The sequence below is a fragment of the Micropterus salmoides genome, unplaced genomic scaffold (genome assembly GCF_014851395.1).
Source record: "Micropterus salmoides isolate LMB-PRFRI ecotype aquatic unplaced genomic scaffold, ASM1485139v1 Ms_hic_scaffold_13, whole genome shotgun sequence".
NCBI lineage: Eukaryota > Metazoa > Chordata > Actinopteri > Centrarchiformes > Centrarchidae > Micropterus > Micropterus salmoides.
Window position 1 is genome coordinate 25,614,959 of NW_024040374.1, and position 14,216 is coordinate 25,629,174.

General features: G+C 42.8%; 1 protein-coding gene across 11 annotated transcripts in view; it reads left to right on the forward strand.

Moving 5' to 3' along the window:
- The window catches only part of fryl (furry homolog, like), a 67,937-nt gene that overhangs the window by 51,605 nt on the left and 2,116 nt on the right, over nt 1-14,216 (forward strand). For 5 of the 11 annotated variants that reach the window (XM_038716528.1, XM_038716519.1, XM_038716524.1 and 2 more), the window contains 14 exons: nt 520-720; nt 817-978; nt 1,561-1,671; nt 1,838-2,014; nt 2,712-2,912; nt 4,112-4,303; nt 6,332-6,744; nt 8,840-9,047; nt 9,162-9,311; nt 9,550-9,648; nt 10,493-10,561; nt 11,920-11,937; nt 12,755-12,865; nt 13,487-13,680. In XM_038716528.1, the coding sequence (XP_038572456.1) occupies nt 520-720; nt 817-978; nt 1,561-1,671; nt 1,838-2,014; nt 2,712-2,912; nt 4,112-4,303; nt 6,332-6,744; nt 8,840-9,047; nt 9,162-9,311; nt 9,550-9,648; nt 10,493-10,561; nt 11,920-11,937; nt 12,755-12,865; nt 13,487-13,680 (2,306 nt within the window). The remainder of the gene's footprint in view (nt 1-519; nt 721-816; nt 979-1,560; nt 1,672-1,837; nt 2,015-2,711; nt 2,913-4,111; nt 4,304-6,331; nt 6,745-8,839; nt 9,048-9,161; nt 9,312-9,549; nt 9,649-10,492; nt 10,562-11,919; nt 11,938-12,754; nt 12,866-13,486; nt 13,681-14,216) is intronic. The other 6 variants (XM_038716522.1, XM_038716525.1, XM_038716530.1 and 3 more) reach the window with 4 other exon arrangements.

Sequence of the window (14,216 nt, forward strand, 5' to 3'; positions counted from 1 at the left end):
ATGCTGAGATGACCTGGTCTATAAATAGTAGCACAATTGAGAATGAGAAAGAATAATGTATCTTACAGGGTCATTGTTTAGAGGCCTTTTTGATACAGCTTCAGCTCTTTATGGAAGCCTTTTACCAGGACTGACCCAGGCAGCATTATGTGCTTCTCACTCACAACTGCATCTGACAGCTGTTACAACATTATTGCCTTCGGCCAATTCTGTACTGGCTTCCTACCAGTGTTGCCTTTTGTAGAAGCCATTGAGTTTGTGCGTGTACAGTACACGCCTGTATGTGCACTGGTGTGCATTGTGAGTTATAATTGGTCGGCCTCCTTTTAAGGTTCCCTGACATTAACATAGGCCATACATTGTACATATGGCTTCAGAAATTGAGTCTATAGCTGCAGTGGGTAGCGGATGGTTTGGCCTTCTGTGGGAAAATATGTCCCTTCACATTCATACATTCTCCAGAAACACCTACACAGCCTGATATCTCACGATGGAGCCATTATATTTGCTTTTTTACAGAGCCCACATTGGAAGGAGGCCCAAAACATTCTGAAGTTGGTGGTGTCTCGCTCAGCCAGCCTTGTTGTTCCAGATGATGTGCAGCGCTCTTATAGCACAGAGTCGTGCGGTTCTCCAGAAATTGCCTTTACCCGCATATTCAACAACTCTTCAAAGGAGCTGCCTGGCAAAACTCTGGACTTCCACTTTGACATTTCAGAGGTCGGTGACCTTACACTCCTCAGTTTTCCTCAGTACACTTGTTTCAGTGTTTGCAGATTAAGGATGTTCTCTGACTGGCATTATTTTACTTTACAGACACCAATCATTGGGCATAAATATGGTGACCAGCGGACTGCAGCAGGCCGGAATGGAAAGCCGCAGGTGATTGCTGTAACTAGGAGTACCTCCTCCACGTCGTCCGGCTCCAACTCAAATGGTCTGGTGCCAGTAAGCTGGAAGAGGCCTCAGCTCTCTCAGGTACCCACTCAACAGACACATGACAACACTCTGTACTTATTCTAACCAAGTAGCAGTAGTTTCTATCCAAATGTAGTAGTGAACACATTTTAACCAAATTTTCAGAAAAACTGCAAAAGAAAATGGAAACAGAATGTTAATGTGGCATTTATGGTTGTTTCACATTTTAATTTCAGGAATGTCTGTTATGTAGCCAATAGCACACACAGCAGCTTGACAGGTCTCACACTAACAGAGACAGATTCGCAACAAAGTACTTAACTTTTTTTTCCATTTACCAGAATATCTGGAGCTCTGTATTTTGAACTCATCCGCGCATATAAACACATTCATTTTAATAAAGCCCTCAAAACACAACAACAGGAATATAAATCAAAGTGTTTTTCTACTTCCATCTAGAATATCTTTGTACTTGGTAATTGGCAGTTGTGTGACAAGTGACATTTACAAATGATTTTGTCCAGCTTGCAAACAAAAACCATAAAAGCAGCCCCCCACACACTCTTAGTTTGTCATATGTTGTACAGATAGTAAAACATCCAGGACAAGTTTTCTAATCGTGTTTATACATTCTTGTTACAGAGAAGAACCAGAGAGAGGCTGATGAATGTCCTGTCTTTATGTGGCCCAGAGTCTGGCATTCCCAAAAACCCATCTGTAAGACTCCTCTCCTACTCTAGAGCCTCAGACAAGGTCTCTGTAAATTCCCTGTTAAGAATACTGCTGCTGTCACTATCCTGACTCGATGTTGTTGTTAATTTTGATTAATTTACATTTTTGTTTGAGTAGTTTTTAATGGACATACAACAATTGCAATTTACTATTTGACACAAATAGAATCTTTCCTTTTTATACGCAGGTGGTGTTCTCATCCACTGAGGATCTGGACTCCACAGACCAGCAGACCAGTCTTATACCCACAGTGGAGGAGGTGGTCAGAGAGGAGGAGGTGCAGGGAGAAGACACGGGCAGTGAGCAGCAGTTTGGCGTCTTTAAGGACTTTGACTTCCTAGATGTGGAGTTGGAGGATGCAGAGGTGAGACATAACAGTAAATTTGACACACGCACAAGTCTTGTTAATGTGTGTCACAGTGAAGTAGCCCTACATGTATGTGGTTGTTTTCTGATTATGAAAACATAATAAATTAAAGGAAATATGAAGGAGCTAATAGTGACTGTTATCTATTTGTCATCACCACTGTTTGTTCAGTTACTTTTGACCATACTGTATCCAGTTGTTTTTCTACATTAACAAAATTAATGTTTTGTTTGTCCAACTTGCGTCTTATTTCTCCTACCTGCTGTAGTAGAAACATTTCTGTGTTTTGTAACTCGCTTAAGTCTACTAACATACCTATTCCTTCTCTTTTCTTGCCACAAGGAGTTGCAGGTAAGTCTGTGAGCCACAAAGCTTTTTAAGATGCCGTTCTCTGCAGTGACGCGGTGTCTCCCTGTTGTCACCAGATACAGTGCTGTACTGCTCTTTGACTTGAAGTCATGGCTAGTGTGGCTGTGAACCATTTACTTTTATAGTTTTAGAACATTGCATCATTTACCATCCCAAAATGAGAAAAACCCTCTCACCCACTCATGTATTATTTATTTTTCCTAAATTGTGGAATGTTAATGTACACTTTGTGTTTGTCTTGTGCTTTGTTTCCTTGTTTTGTAAAAATCTGCCCCTTCTATTGTGTGAACTGCACCTCACTGCTGTTGTCTTGGTTGTCCTGCAGGGGGAGAGCATGGACAACTTCAACTGGGGGGTGCGTCGCCGCTCCCTAGAGAGCATGGACAAAGGGGACACGCCGTCTTTGCAGGAGTGCCAGTACGCAGGCAGCACGCCAAGCCTCAACCTCACCAACCACGAGGACACAGATGAATCGTCTGAGGAGGAGGTACTGAGCGCTAGCCAGATTCTCACCCGCTCTGGCCTTGTAAGTCTCACTCTAATCAGGCCCCCTCACCCCACCCCAACCCACCATGCTCCCCACACAGCCCGCTGGCATGGTGTGTGCGTGTGTGCGCGCGCGCGTGGGTGCGTGTGTGTGTGTGTGTGTGCGCGCGTGTACTGAGCTGGACCTGCTACCAGTGTGGACAGGGGCTAGATGCTTGCTTCTTCGCTGGTGGTAGATTCCCCCTTCAAAACTCCGCCCAGTCCCTCTTCCTCTGACTGCTAGATTAATGCTATTGTCGTTTCTCTCTCCCCCCCCCCCCGGTGGGTAAGTACAGTTTAGGTAAATTCAAATAAATTGGTTCAACTCACATTGAGTCGAGGTAAATCACTGATAATTGATAAATCTATTAACAAGAGAAGAGACTTTTTTAATTTTTATAATTAAAATAAAATTCCTTCAACATATAGAGCATGTTGCTTTGCATTTTAGCTGCTTGTCTCTAACTCTTCTTTGCTTTGCAAGCAAGATCCTATCCTATCTAGCTGCCACTAATAATGTCATTAATTGAAATGCTTTACCTCAATTACCTCTAATGGGGATGTTTTCTTTCTCTCTTTTCCTCCTTTTCCTGTTCTTGGTAGTGCACAACTAGAGAATGCACTTGCCTGTAGTGGATAATGCCCCAAAAATGTTTGTAGTCATCCAGCATTACTCAGTGCCACTAGAAAAAAATGAGCATACTACATTTGTGTGTTTTTAAACAGAAGTCTAAAAGAGTTTAGTGTAACATATAATTAATATTATTGATGTTGGCATGATCTTACTTTTCCTGAAGCTATTTTAAAGTGCTTAATCTATTGAATAGAAGACTAAAATAACTAAAAATGCTCTGTTTGATACAGAACCATTTGTAATGTATTATTTTGTTCAGTTGCTAATTATAATGAACACAAATCCTTATGGTTAAAACTCTTTTGAATCCGCAGACTTCTAGTTGATAATAAGAGCTCATTATGTATCCATATACATTAAATCCATATAATTCATCCAACAACTTCTATAAATTCCCCTAAAGGAGGTTGTGTTTGGTCTCTTTGTTGACATAGTGTCAGCCTAAGCCTTTAGTGTACTTTTAATAAAAGTTTGGCTCGAACAGATGACATTAAATACACTCTGTATTGTGTTTATGCTGTGTATTATATAATATGCTAAGCAGTCCTTGTGTTTTTCTTCTTAAGCTTAACAGTGACTCTGCTACTGACGAAACGGCATCCAACCATGTGGACTCTTTGCAGCAGTCTCAAGAATCGTCCAGCAGTGCCCTGACTGAGGAGGCAACTGTCCTACCCTCTCTACCCTCTATTCCTCGGCTGGATAGCCCCATTTCGGAGTTGGCCCACTCAGACAGCGCCAGCAGCCAGCTGCCTGAGGTGCGATCAATCGGGAGCAACAATAAGCTGTGGTGCTCGGGTGCTTTCTAGCTTGCCTTTTCCTTTGTCTTCAACCATGATCTGCTTTTGCTGTACTTCTCGGCTTGTCTGTCATTGAGTCAGAGAGATCCGCTCCCTTCAGGGAGTTTTAGATGGGGGTGAAAGTGCTGGTCCTATAATGGTGTCTGCCTACTGTCAGGTGACATTGTGTGCTGCTTTTGCGTCTTCTGACTCCCCCTACCAGCGCTTGCTTTGTTGCTTTGCTCTGGGTGTGGGTGCTGAAGGCTAGCTCTTGCTCCTTTTTTAATGGTATATGTGTTTAATAGTTATGTGGTTGGGGGTGGGTGGCTTGCTTGCTTTTGTGATTTGGGGAGATATGGAAACAAAAGCTCACCTCAGGTTAGCTGTTACTGCTCACCTCCAATAACACAGCAACTGACCATTCCAACTAAATCTTCTATTAAATACTTGTGAAATGGACACCAGCTCCTTTATCTTCAGCAGAAGCATGTGTGAGTATAAGGTTTGCTACCATATCAACATGCCATAGGCTTTCTTGTGATCTGTCTACTGCTACTGACATTTATCACTAACAGTGTAGTTTATGTACATTATGTTGCGCTGATTTGCAATAGCACATGCAGTGTGTGTGTGAAGTGGCCTAATTATTTACCTTCAAATATGGGATTATTGGAGTAGCCATAGATATTTACTGTAAGTAGGTGGTCCAACCCTCGACTGACGGTGCTCTACACACAGAACTGAATGTAACTTTCTAGGAACTCAATCTAGCCAGTGGTCTCAATATCATCCCAAGGACATCTCCCCCATCTCAGCCCCAGCTCTTAGTGTAATGAGCCATAGATAAAACCATCAATACGCTTACTCATTCCCTCCAGGATGGCCACAACCACTTCTAAAAGCTTTCTGTAATATAGCTGCTGTCTCAGTGATGTACTGGCTGCCTGCCACACTCAACATTCACAATGCATTAGACTTTTAAATAACAGAACAAGACAGGGAAAAAACCAAGTGCTCTTAATTAGAGGCCCTTCTCTGTGCCATCACCCAGCATATCATCCCCCACGCCCGGGCTTTATGTCAACAGAGTTACTTTACATGTGGAATCTATCTGGAATGTCCTTTGTCAGAGTCAGACACCGTTACTGGTTTTGTGCTAATTTAACCAGATATAAATATATTCTGTTGTGGATAATAAAACTGTAGCCTCACTTAGCATCTACCCACTGTTGATTACTGCTGTTTGGTGAATTTGTTATATCACTAATACAGTCCATCATTTATGTGTAGCTATGGAGTGCAGGACATAAATCAGTCCGTACAGATGTAACGTGCGTCAGAGCATGAAATCCACAGTATCATCTCATTCATCTGCTGTCCTGTTAGCTGTCACTGCCCGACGTTTCACCATCATGCTAACGTTTTTCCATGCCATTTCAATGATAGATTGATATTGGCTTCTGTTTATTGATTCTTTTATTTTTCCTTCATTTCTCATGAGAGACTTAAGCTTATAGAGTGACACAAAGAACAATCTCCAAGGAAGTGAACATCGTAAAAAAGCGCCAACTTAAAAGTCCCTCTCGTATAATTGAAACTAATGTTTTCTTAAGTATAGGCTATAGCAGTCTTAATTCAACCTATAATAAGTTCAGCAGTGAAACTGTGTTCTCAAATTGATAGTAAGAGCCGCCGTTGTTAGGACAACCAGATAATGAAGAGTTAACAGTGACTGTTAAGATATGTTTTTGTTTTTTGTTTTTTTTTTTTATGTCGGGCGGCTATGGCTTAGAGCAGTTCGCCCACTAATCGGAAGATCTCCAGATTTTGCCACCCCGCATGTCGAAGTGTCCTTGGGCAAAATACCGGGGTGAATAAGACATGTAATGTAAAGCGCTTTGAATGGTTCGGAAACTAGAAAGGCACGCTATACAAGTACTGTCGATTTACCATGTGGGGACATCTGCGAAACTGCACCTGAGCGCCCCCATCTGGCTTGTGTTACAGGATGCTGTAAGCATGACCGCAGCGGACGAGCTGAGCAGCAGTGTGAGTGAGGACACGGGGTTTTGCAGCGCCCCCCCTCTGCCTTCTGATCCACAAGAGCTGTGTGACCTCCCAGACTCGCACGACCCTCAGGATGCTCAGGAAACCCAAGAGACCCAGGACCCTCAGGAAGAGCTGGATCCAGCCCCCCCTCCCCCGCCAGCCATAGACACTCCACCGGGGTCCCTCTGTGAGGAGGAATCCCAAACAGTCTTGCCTCTATCTTTGCCCTCGCCCATGCCGCCAGAGACGAAGCCAGATCCAGATCCTTGCAGCACCTGTGGCTCTGTATGGGAGGAAGATGTGACACAGGCCCTGAAGGAGCTGGATGAGCGCTGTGAGGAGGAGGAGGCGGACTTCTCTAGCATGTCCAGGTAAGTGGATTGTTTTGGATCAAGACCACTCCAGTTTTACAGCAAATCAGAAAAGATACACGTAGAAATGAAATGTTATGAAAATTTCACATCATGATTATAGTGATATAGTAAATGATCACGGTTATCAGTATTATCACGTATTGTTAAAATGTGCTGAAAAAGATTCAAATGTACTTTAGTACAACGTACAGTGGGAGAATAAAGTCTGCAGACACACGATGCATACAGCAGCAGAACAGTGTGTAATATTTTTTTAAGAACAGCAACACTGACAGCTTCAGTTTACAAGCTGTTAGCAAGTTAGGCAGACAAACCAAAGCTAAAAGTTAACTCACCCTGCATTCGCTATAAGGCAATTTTCTTCAATCAAGTTTCCCTCAGCACTCTTATAAAAAAATAAAATATGATCAGTCTTCAGAGTGACTGAAAAACCTTCGCTGCGCTGTCCTCCGCCGTGTTGTCATTGACCCAAACAAACCCACGTTGCATACTGCGCATGCACACCTGCTTCTGGGAGACTATCTATAACTTTGGTTGATGCTGGACAGTATTTGCTGTGAGTTTATCAAAACACAATAACCGAGCCTGGTTATCATGGTAATAAAAATGTGTACGGTAATATAACTATCAGGAAATTTTACTGTGGTTTATCATGAACGGTAACCATTTCCTCCCTAGATGCATGCCATGTCACGAATGCCTACCCCATCAGTCATCTTATATCTGTAACCTAAATGACAAATTAGTCCTGGTCTCTGGGTTTGTTGACACGCGTATATACTGCTACGATGGATGTGACCCTTTGAGGCATCATTCCATATGACTTTAGTTGTGTCATTAACATTTTCTGTACTGTCAATTTTTTTTGACATTTTCCACCTCTGCTAACTAATATCTGGGTGAAACCCTGATTAGAACTGTCCATTTAAGAAAGCAATGTCTAAGGTCCTGCGATGCAGTACAGCTTAAATTTATTTTTACATGATCATTTCCAAAGTTTTTATTGTAATAAAAATGGCCACTTATGAAGGTATACAGATTACAGTACGTGGCTGGACAGCTTCACTGAGATGAGAAGACTTTTTTGAGATGGTATGATGGGTAGTTTCTACCCTGGCATGGCTTCCATATGGGGCGGAACTATGAAGGGGGGCCAGGGTAGGCTGGCTCCAATCCACATTTAAACATTCCCTCTTCAAAGTGGGCCAATTCTGGCTGGAGGACACTTGTAAAGTCAGGGTTTTAAACTACACTGAAGCAATATGCTGAATCCAAGCTGAACAAACATGCGCGCACACACACACACAGAGCCACTCACTTAGTCCCGTACTCGCATAAATCACTGTAGTCAAGGTCTTTCACTTAGCTACCCTATGCATGATTGATGTGCGAGCAGGGGTGTGCTGTGAGTGATTGTCTGAAAACAGCGACTCGCTAACCAGTTTAGTGTTTTCCTATGTATGAAGATTTATGTGACCTGGAGGGAGCAAGATAAAAAACAACTCGGCAACGTTGGACCTCTGTGAGGTTGGGAGCTTGGTCCGTTTTGGGGTGTGTGTGTGTGTGTGTGTGTGTACCCCAGCTCGTATAGAGCTCTCTGCAGTCCTGTGTGGGATGGGAGTGCAATGCGCTAGTGCTGTTAGCAGTTGCAGCACAGCCGAGCTGCAGACAAGGGGAGAGAGTGCAGGAAAGAGAAAAGGAAAGCGGTAGTTGGGGTGAGGATGAGGACAGAGACTGTGTCCGCTACAGCGCTTGGCAGCGCAGGCTTTAGATATTTATATTCTGTCTGCTTCTTCAGGCTGTTTGGTCCTACAGGCCTGTGAGTATCTCTGTGTGAGAGAGAGATGTTTGCATGATGCTAAAATGCTAATAGCTCATATGTTGTTGTTATGCTAAAGCACTGCAGTAGATTAGAGCTCTCAATATACTGCAGCAAAATCTGCAGTGAGGGAGGCAGAGAAACGGTGACGCTACGTTGTTTACTTGCAGCGAGCGAGGATGAGCGCGCGTGTGTGTTTACATTTGTCCTTAAGACTGACGAGAGTGTACAACATGTCGGATTGTAGCTTATTGGCCCCCGTGTGTGTTTCAGTCAAGATGAAGGTGACGCAGACTGCTTCCCAGAGATTCAGGCCTCTCCGCCCCCTTCGCCCTTCCTCTCTGCCATCCTGGCAGCTTTCCAGCCTGTTGCCTATGACAATGAGGAGGAGGCTTGGCGTTGCCATGTCAACCAGATGTTGTCAGATACAGATGGTTCCTCTGCTGTTTACACGTTCCACGTGTTCTCTCGACTCTTTCAGGTAAACGCCTTCTAAATGCTTATCTGTAGTCATCTACAGTCTTGTTTACTAGTGAGCATTCTCAACAAGATTTGTTCTCCCCCCCCCCCAACCCCACATTCTTGCTTAATACAGAGCATTCAGAGGAAATTTGGCTCCATTACACATTCATCTGTTCACTTTCTTGGGGAAAGGCTCCAGCGAATGGGTAATCAGTTCCTCAGCTCCCTGGAAGTCATGACGTCCTGCTCCCAATGTCCCACTGTGCTGCTGGATGCAGAGACGGTGAGGCTGTTCTGCATGGCTGTCTGCAATAATTTTTTATAAAACTAAAAGAGCTAAAACAAAATAATCTGGTTGCAGTAACATGTATCTGTTATTTTGCAAAAGCAGTGCTGCACGTTATGCGTATTCCTTTTATGTGTGTGTGTGTCCTGCTGTAGATATTTTTGTGTCATGTACTGTGTATGTATTGGGTGGTGTTGTGGGTTAATGTATGTGTTGTCCTGTCTTGCCGTTGTAGCTGGTCTCTTGTGGACTGTTGGAGACTCTGAAGTTTAGTGTGCTGGAGTTACAGGAACACCTGGACACCTACAACGCCAAGAGAGAAGCAGCAGAGCTTGTAAGTCACCAAATATCTTCCACACTCAACCATATGTGCTTTCCCATTCTCTTTGATCCTTTTCCCCCCAGGACACATTGCCTCACATCTTCTGCCATTGTCAAGAATGGTTTAAGTTGGGGTGTGTGTGTGTGTGTGTGTGTGTGTGTGTGTGTCTGTCATCTCAATACAGATGGGCTTAGGAAGCATGTATGTATTGCTCTTTATCTGTGCCATCACACCATGGAAGGCCATGGAGACAAACAGCTGATGCTGTGCTAGATAAGCCCCAGTTTGTCTCATCAGCGGGGTAGACATTGAATCAGTGTTTGGTATGAGTAGATTTAGCTGCCGTTAGTGTCTGCATCACTAGTGACATCCCCTGCTGAGGGGATAAAAATAACCCTCAGCACTCCTAAATCAGTTATAGAAGGAGGAGAAGCTGGGAGGGCTGGGAGGAGGAACGGACGGGGAGGGGAATGAAAAGAAGAGATGAGATTGCAGAGGGTTCTGGGATGCGGGGGCACAAATTGAATGAGACGGCAATGGTCCCTGGAGGGCTAGATACTATCTTGTGCTCTGGAACAGGCCTTCTTTAATTCGCTAAGTACAGCACACTTATTGAATCTCCTCCCCGACCAACCTTTATTACATATGCACACAAATGTAGATGCAGACATCCAAGGGAGGAAAACAAGCTCTTGCTTTGCCTCTGTTACCAATCTACCTCTCCCTCCCCTGATCTGCGTGTGCGTGTGCGTGTGCGTGTGCGTGTGCGTGTGCGTGTGCGTGTGTGTGTGTGTGTGTGTTTTTTTTTTTTTTTTTTTCTTGTCTCTCACTCATTCCTGTCCTCTCAACCCTGTAGTGGCTGGAGAACTGCAGGAAAACATTTGGGGACAAAGACAGCAGCCAACGACTCAACACTCATGCACAGGTAGGAGTGAACACTTTCACTTTATTAATTGTAATTTGTGTTGCAACTGAATGATGAAATAATGAATTTTGTAACCTCTGAGGACTCTGCATTAATACTTAAGGTCCTGCTGAAATGGGTGCATGTTTCTTGTTTGCTACAGCATGAATACAGTATGTGCAGTGCAAATCACTCGAGATGTCAGAAACCAAAAGGGAGAGAAATTTAGTTTTATGATGACGCTGCCTAGTTTTGCATTGGTTTGTCAGAATACTGTTGGTTCTCCATCCATACAGCCAAGCAGATGGCTTCTTTTTAAACCATATTGGCATAAAGCAGTGCTAGTCAAGTCAGTTATATTTATATACCTTAACATCACAAATCACCATTTGCCTCAAGGGGCTTTACAATCTGTACATCATACAATGCCCTCTACCCTTAGACCCTTGGCTACACACCACAGCAGATAGACTTTGAACAACGACCCACATTAAAACTCATGTAAACATTCATGCAAATGTCACTTCAGTCCAGTCCAGATGCTGGTGTGGTTCTTTTTAATACCACTAAGAACAGGCTGTCTGCCTGCGACCTGTAGGCTACAGCACAGGTTTGTTTACTCTCATTCCCCTGCAGGGGCTCGGCCTGCCTGCTGTTGTCAATCAAACGCAGACACCAACTCTTTTTTTTCCCCTATGTTTTTGATAAAGAAAATATATTAATACAATAAAATTAAAAACACGCTGACATTATTTTTGACTAAATGTGATTTCAGTTGGACTTTCAAAAACAATCTTGTAAGATTGCAGGTTTTATACAATTCTTCTACTTAATTTGTGAGAAATATTAGTTTTATTCACACCATGTTGATCATAATATGTGTATATATTTTAGGAGATAATTAAGTCAAAGAGAATGAAGAGTGATGGGAATTTGAAGACCGATATTCAGGTTTTCCCACTTTTAACTCAGTTGTCCTCAGTTGCGTGGAGTCTTTGAATTTTGACTGAGCTTGAGTTCTTGCTCAGATCAATGGACTTCACGCTTACGTTAAAACTGATCAGTCAGTCTGTCTTTTACTCCACTGTCCTTCCTCCTCCTGTAGCCTCTACCATACATTTCCTTTCTCATAATACATGCTGTTATTCAGCCTCTTAGAATAAAGGTTTCTGTTACTGCTGAAGTGAGCTCACATGTGTTTTGGCACTGAACCTTCCCTGACCTATGTGAAGGGAAGATGACAAAACACCACTCCTTGCACGTCAGGTCACTGTGTCTCAGCTGCCATGTTAAAGCTCACTAATTCTTGGTCTTTCTCTCCTTCTGTTTTGTTTGTTGTTGGGTTTTTTTGTGTGTGACCTGCTCACCTTCTTGCTTAGCAAATGGAAAATCTAGCAGTAAGTGGTTCTCATATTATAGACTGTTAATAATCATGACATCTGAACAAAACACCTGATCATCTCATCTCTCTCTGTGCATACCTGCGCTGTTGACAACCATGGACTGTGCTCTGCCACACCACCCTCACCCACATCTGTATCGCTGTCTCTGCCTTGATCGGTCATGTAACCCAGCTCAACTCTCCCATCCACCCAATCATAATTTACTGTTATCCTGTATTGCAATATCTGCTTTTTTTTCTCTGTTGCTACATCCAGCCTGGATAATCAATGTCTTAACCGCTTTGTTCTGCACACTGATTCCGTCTGCAGATAGATGAAGATTTTTAAACGTGTATTCATTGTAGAGTTACTGATGATTTCAGAGGGGGCGCCTGTGTTTGTAGAGGACGGGTGGAGAGATCATATAGATGTTTATTTTGCGTGTGTATTGTTCAGTTTCTATATATATTCAAATTACCTTTTTTTTTCTCCCTCCTGGATTAAGGTCTTAACTTTTCTTAATTACCCACGTCTTTGGGTCATTCATCTAGTCGGCCACACTGGTCCCAGTAGCCCGTAGGGAGCATCACAGGAGGTGGTGATGAATAGTTTTCTAATTGAGATCTTATGACTAATTCTATTAGTGGTAGCTCTTGCTCCGTGGCCCAAACCAGATGGCACTTTGCTCTCGGCCATGTTAACCTTTTCATGTACTCCCACGTCTCTAACCCAGGATACCCATCTGTCTAATCATAAGATCATCAGAGTAATTTCAGTGCAGGTAAGACCATTATGCAGGCATGTGACTCTGTTAATGTTTCTGTCTCTATAGGAGCTGGAGTTATGTCGCAGGCTCTATAAGTTGCACTTTCAGCTGCTGCTGCTCTTCCAGGCCTATTGTAAGCTGATCAGCAGGGTGGACACCATCAAGAGAGAGGCAGAGGTGAGACTAAAATTGTCCTGGATTTGTTGTTGACAGCTTCGAAATGAGGTTAGGATTTGCATGGATACATTTTGTAGTTTAGGTTTCGAACATACGTCATCGTAATGATAAAACATATCTGAAATGCATTTTACGTTTATTTGGGGTTTATCTTTGCCGCAGAAAGGAACTGTGGCAGGTTACAGCTTTCCCATCTCCTTTGTCAGAGAATCAAGAACAGAGAAATTGCATTATATTACATCATGCTGTTAGAGCACTGCTCTCCAAAGATTGCTATCTCTTTTTCTATAGTTGTTTGTCATTAAATTTTTAGTTTAGTTAGTTTTTTATTATATTTTACATTAAAATAATATTGTACGTACATTAGTAGCAAGTATTGTAACTACAGAATTATTAAAGCAATTATTGCCGAATGTGGGCTGCAGTCTATTCCCATCTGTGCTGCATCTTGGTGGAGCTTTAATTAGATTAAAGTAATGACATTAAATAATTTCTCACATGGAGTGATGGTGTCAGCTATTCCAGTTAATATTTAGTCAAGAGGTTCGCTTTGCTGACCTCCCAGATAGATATTGCACATGTATGCGAGGATATTAACGTTTTTATGTCTCCGTTTCCAAGGTGACCAACATGTCTGAAGAACTCACAATCCTAGAGAGCTGTTTGAAGGAGGCAGAAACAGGAAATGACGGTCAGGAGGATGTGTGTATGTCAGACACAGCTCAGACCAACACAGAGACGGCCATCCAGTCCCTGATTGAAACTCTGAGAGCCAGAGACTTCAGCTCTGCCATCACGCAGGTCAAAGTCTTTAGGTGAGATGATCATTATAATTCCACAGCAAAGACACAAATCAGCCTTTTGTGCTAATATGACAGGTCAACAAATTTATTAAGTTAACTGACGATAAAGACTAAAAATGTAAGTAAGGAGAAATCTTGTTGCCAGAGTTGCTGTTTACAGCTTTTTTAAATTTCATTATAATCTCAAGAAAACTATTGCAATGTGAACATGTCTGCATTTTTAATAGCTTAAACAATGGAATGATGTAGGCAACTACATCATCAGCTGTGCCGTCAATAACCTACTCTGGCTAACGTAACTAATACCATTGGCTAACTAAAGACAAAAACCTACTATGCATGTCAGTCACAACACTCTGAAGTCTGATATAGTGTATTGATATACTGGAGGTGGAGATGGCGCAGTGGATAAGAAAAATGCCTTTGGTGTGTGATACCCGGGTTGGATTCCCACTGTGACCCATCCACCATTGTGTCCCTGAGCAAGACACTTAACCCATCATTGCTCTAGAGGCATGTGACCTCTGACATGTATAACAATTGTAAGT